Genomic DNA, 5,114 nt, shown 5'->3' with positions numbered 1-5,114 from the left:
CATAAACCAACTCAGGGTCATGGTCAAGAAAGAGATCAGGGTAGAGTGGAAAGCACCGAAGGGGGATCTTATGAATTATTCAGGCGAATGAACCCTCCCGAATTTTTCGGTGGTGCTGATCCACTCGTAGCTCTTGAATAGATTAAATCATTGGAGGCTATATTTGACTATCTGAAGTTTACTGATCGAGATAGAGTGAGCTGTACTGTGTTTATGCTAGTGAAAGCTGCCCGCATCTGGTGGGAAGCTACTAAAGTGACCGTTAATGTCCGTCAGTTAAAGTGGGAGGAATTCAAGGAGTTATTTTATGCCAAGTATTTTTCAAGAGAAGTGAAAGCTAAGAAAGTGAAAGAGTTTCTTGAATTGAGGCAAGATTCCTTGTCTGTTGCTGAATATACCTTGAAATTTGAAGAAGGATGTGTGTTTGTTCCGTTCATTGCCGAAAATGATAAAGTCGAAGGAGAACACTTCCTTCGTGGGTTGAAACCAGAAATTCGAAGGGATGTTCATATGGCCAAGGTGATCACTTATCAAGACATCGTTGAAAGAGCCTTACTTGCCGAGCATGATGAACAAGAGATTGAAAAAGAGCGGCAGTTGAGAAGGAAAGCTTTTCAAGCTAGATGGCAAGGGACAAGCGCTAGTACTCGAGGTGGTTACAAAGGGAAAGGCAAGATGGAGCAACGCAATAAACCTTATGTGCCTTCTTCGGGTACGGAGCGACCGTTATGTCCCAAGTGTGGCAAGCCACACAGAGGTGAGTGTTTAGTTGGGAGTGGCCGATGTTATCGATGCAAGGAAATAGGGCATACATCACAAAAGTGTCCTCTCTCCTCTGACAAAGGAAAGGTTGAAGGCAGAATTTTCACAATGACAAAAGAATGTGCCAATCCCGATTCTTCAGTGATATCAGGTAATATTCTCATATCTGACAAGGAATCCCTTACATTGATTGACACTAGTGCAACACATTCCTTTATGTCTGAAGTATTTATGCAATCTTTATCTCGCGATCCTACTGTCATGCCTTTACATTTCACTATTATGTTGCCCTCTTGTGATGAGATTTGTCCTACTAGTATTCTTAAGGCATGTCCGATACAGATGGGTACGAGATTGTTATATGCTGATTTTATTGTGATTCCGATGGTTGCATTTGATGTTTTATTGAGTATGGATTGGTTATCCGCTTATCGTGCAGTAATTAATTGTGTGGGAAAGACCGTGAAGTTTGTAATTGATGATCATGAGAATAATGCAATTGTTGGTCTAGGTTCATCGATAAGTACTCCCATTATTTCTTTCTTGCAAGCTATTAAATTGTTGAATAAGGGATGTACTAGTTTTCTGGCCTTAGTATTAGATGTAAATCGGGACAGTAATGTGTCATTACAGAATATTGAAGTGGTTCAGGAATATCCAAACGTATTTCCTGATGATGTGCCTGGTTTACCTCCTGATCGAGAGGTAGAGTTTGTTATTGATTTATGTCCAGGTACAACCCCAATTTCCAAAGCCCCGTCTAGAATGGCTCCAACTGAGATGAAAGAACTAAAGAATCAATTGCAGGAGCTATTAGATAAAGGTTTTATCCGTCCTAGTTCCTCGCCCTGGGGAGCTCCGATTTTGTTCGTGAAAAAGAAGGATGGATCGTTAAGATTATGCATTGATTATCGAGAACTCAATAAGGAAACTATTAAAAATAAATATCCTTTACCCAGAATCGATGATCTATTTGAGCAATTACAAGGAGCCACTATGTTTTCAAAAATCGATCTTCGATCCGAATATCATCAATTGAAAGTAAAAACGGAGGACATACCAAAGACTGCTTTTAGAACGAGGTATGGATATTATGAATTTTTGGTGATGTCATTTGGATTAACTAATGCTCCTTCAGTGTTTATGGATTTGATGAATCGTGTCTTTAAGCCATATTTGGATGCTTTTGTGATTTTGTTTATTGACGACATTTTGATATATTCAAAGACACGAGAACTTCATAGGGAGCATTTGAAGATCGTGTTACAGACATTGAGGGAAAAGCAATTATATGCGAAATTAAAGAAATGTGAATTTTGGTTAGAGCAAGTGGCGTTTTTGGGCCATATTGTGTCAAAAGAAGGAATAGCAGTCGATCGATCCAAGATTGAAGCTATCAATCAATGGTCCATTCCAAAGACAGTTTCTGAGGTACGGAGTTTTTTTGGTTTGGCAGGATATTACAGACGATTCATAGCTGATTTCTCGAAAATAGCCTTGCCATTGACGAGCTTAACACGAAAAGCTATCAAGTTTGAATGGACCATAGAATGCCAACAAGCATTCCAAACTTTGAAAGATAAGTTAACTTCTGCCCCTGTGTTAGTACTTCCTTGTGGTACTGAAGTTTTTGTTGTGTATACAGATGCTTCAAAGCAGGGGTTAGGTGCTGTGTTGATGCAATGTAGGAAATTGATCGCTTATGCTTCTCGTCAGCTAAAAGAATACGAGAAAAATTATCCCACACATGATTTGGAGTTGGCGGCTGTAGTTTTCGCCTTAAAGATTTGGCGGCATTATTTATATGGTGAGAAATGTAAAATTTTTACAGATCACAAAAATTTGAGTTATTTGTTTTCATAGAAAGAATTAAATATGAGGCAGCGGAGGTGGTTGGAACTAGTGAACGATTATGATTGCACCATTAGCTATCATCCTGGAAAAGCTAATGTTGTTGCGGATGCTCTAAGCCGCAAATCCAGTTATTTATTGGGTTCCATGATTCAGAAACCGTTGTTACTTGATCTGCAAAGGAACGAAATAACTCTTGTATCTCCAGGTACAGTAAATCAGTTATCTGCATTAGTTCTTCACTCTACTTTGATTGATCGAATTTTAAAGGAACAACAGCTAGATCTTCAGTTTTTAGAGTTGAAGAATAAAAGTGATTTGACAGGAGTTTCTGAGTTTGGTTTGAATAGTACTGGGTTGTTGACCTTTCGAGGTAGAATTTGTGTTCCTGTAGGGGATGATATTCGAAAAGATGTTCTTATTGAAGCTCATTCAGTGCCTTATTCAGTGCATCCTGGCAGTACCAAAATGTATCAGGATCTTCGACGTCTTTATTGGTGGCCAGGTATGAAGAAAGATATCATGTTATTTATTTTTGAATGTATAACCTGTCAGCAGGTTAAGATTGAGCATCAAAGACCTGCTGGGACTTTGCTATCTCTCCCGATACCTCAATGGAAGTGGGAGCACATAACCATGGATTTCGTAACAGGACTTCCAAGAACATCAAAGGGTTACAATTCCATCTGGGTAATTGTTGACAGGTTAACCAAGTCGGCTCATTTTATTCAGGTCAAGACGACGTTTACAATGAACCAGTATGCTGAAGTCTATGTAGCTGAAATTGTAAGACTCCATGGAATCCCTGTGTCAATCGTATCTGATCGTGACCCGAGGTTTACTTCTGAATTCTGGAAGAGCTTGCACAGAGCTTTGGGTACCAAGTTGGCTTTTAGCACAGCATATCATCCTAAGAGTGACGGGCAGTCAAAAAGGAAGGGTGATTCAAATTCTTGAAAATATGTTACGATCTTGCACAATTGATTTCCCGGGAAGTTGGGATTCCAAATTGCCTCTTGTTGAATTCATGTATAATAACAGCTACCAGTCTTCAATTGGAATGGCACCCTATGAGGCTTTATATGGAAGGAAGTGCCGATCTCCTTTGTATTGGGAAGAAGTAGGCGAAAGGAAGATGTTCGGCCCAGAATTGGTTCAACAAACAGCGGATGTTGTGGCATTGATCCAAGAGCGAATGAAGACTTCTCAGTCTAGACAGAAGAGTTATGCCAATGTTCGTCGACGGCCTTTGACATTCGAGGTAGGTGATCATGTTTTCATTAAGATATCTCCTTTTAAGGGAGTTATGCGTTTTGGCAAGAAAGGTAAGTTAAGTCCTCGATACATTGGGCCGTTTGAAATTCTTGATAAGATTGGGGACCAAGCCTATCGTGTTGCATTGCCACCGGACTTGGATCGAATGCACAATGTCTTCCATGTGTCTATGCTACGCTAATATCTTCCCAATCCATTTCATGTCCTTCGACATGAATCCTTAGACCTTTTACCTAACCTAAGCTACGAAGAAATGCCAGTTCAAATTCTTGATCGCAAAGTTAAAGTGCTAAGGAACAAGGAAATTGGACTAGTAAAAGTTCTATGGCGTAATCAAGTGATCGAGGAAGCTACATGGGAACCGGAAGAGGAAATGAAACATCGTTATCCAAGTTTATTCGACGGTAAGTAAATTTCGGGGACGAAATTTTTATAAGGAGGGGAGATTGTAACAGCCCAACCTTTATCATGTTAATCTTTGTGGTTTATTATTGTTATGATCATGTTTTATGATTTAATGGTTGAGATTAATGGTTATTGATGTGAATCCACGTACGTATAAAAGCAAACACGATTAAATATGAATCGCGCCCTCAATTTAATATCGAACAAGGAATTCGTGTTGTCCCGATCTTTTGAATCAAGTGTGTGTGTTGTGATTACCACCTCTAAACTATGAAAAGTTTAGCAACAAATAATCACGAGATAAACAAACGAAAATTATGACGAACCTTCAAAGAACAAGTCTAAGACAATCCGCACAAGCACGATCGACAAACGCCACAAAGTTAAAAACTTTGATAAGTTTGATTTTTTTTATTTTTGAAGAACAAAGCAAGAGCCTTGAAAGTTGAGAGAAAAATCTCAAAAAAAATCAAATTTATCAAATTTTTTAACTTCGTGGCGTTTGTCGATCGTGCTTGTGCGGATTGTCTTAGACTTGTTCTTTGAAGGCTCGTCATAATTTTCGATTGTTTATCTCGTGATTATTTGTTGCTAAACTTTTCATAGTTTAGATGTGAAAATCACAACACACACACTTGATTCAAAAGATCGGGACAACACGAATTCCTTGTTCGATATTAAATTGAGGGCGCGATTCATATTTAATCGTGTTTGCCTTTATTCGTACGTGGATTCACATCAGTTATGGTTATGTTTATTGGAATAGTTGTTGGAGTTATGTAATTGTAATTGGGAATGTTAATGAATGGGTAGAATAGAAA

General features: G+C 38.8%; 1 protein-coding gene across 1 annotated transcript; it reads left to right on the top strand.

The window, feature by feature from the left end:
- The first annotated feature begins 213 nt into the window (after window positions 1-213).
- Window positions 214-3,570, top strand: LOC140988340 (uncharacterized). Its single transcript, XM_073457369.1, has 5 exons — window positions 214-1,447; window positions 2,219-2,363; window positions 2,451-2,529; window positions 2,626-3,060; window positions 3,172-3,570. The coding sequence occupies exons 1-5, from the start codon at window positions 214-216 to the stop codon at window positions 3,568-3,570; spliced, it is 2,292 nt and encodes a 763-aa protein (XP_073313470.1).
- The last annotated feature ends 1,544 nt before the right edge of the window (window positions 3,571-5,114 follow it).

Source organism: Primulina huaijiensis, chromosome 11 (genome assembly GCF_012295235.1).
Source record: "Primulina huaijiensis isolate GDHJ02 chromosome 11, ASM1229523v2, whole genome shotgun sequence".
NCBI lineage: Eukaryota > Viridiplantae > Streptophyta > Magnoliopsida > Lamiales > Gesneriaceae > Primulina > Primulina huaijiensis.
Note: the sequence above shows the minus strand (reverse complement) of the source record. Positions and strands in the feature narration are given on the sequence as shown.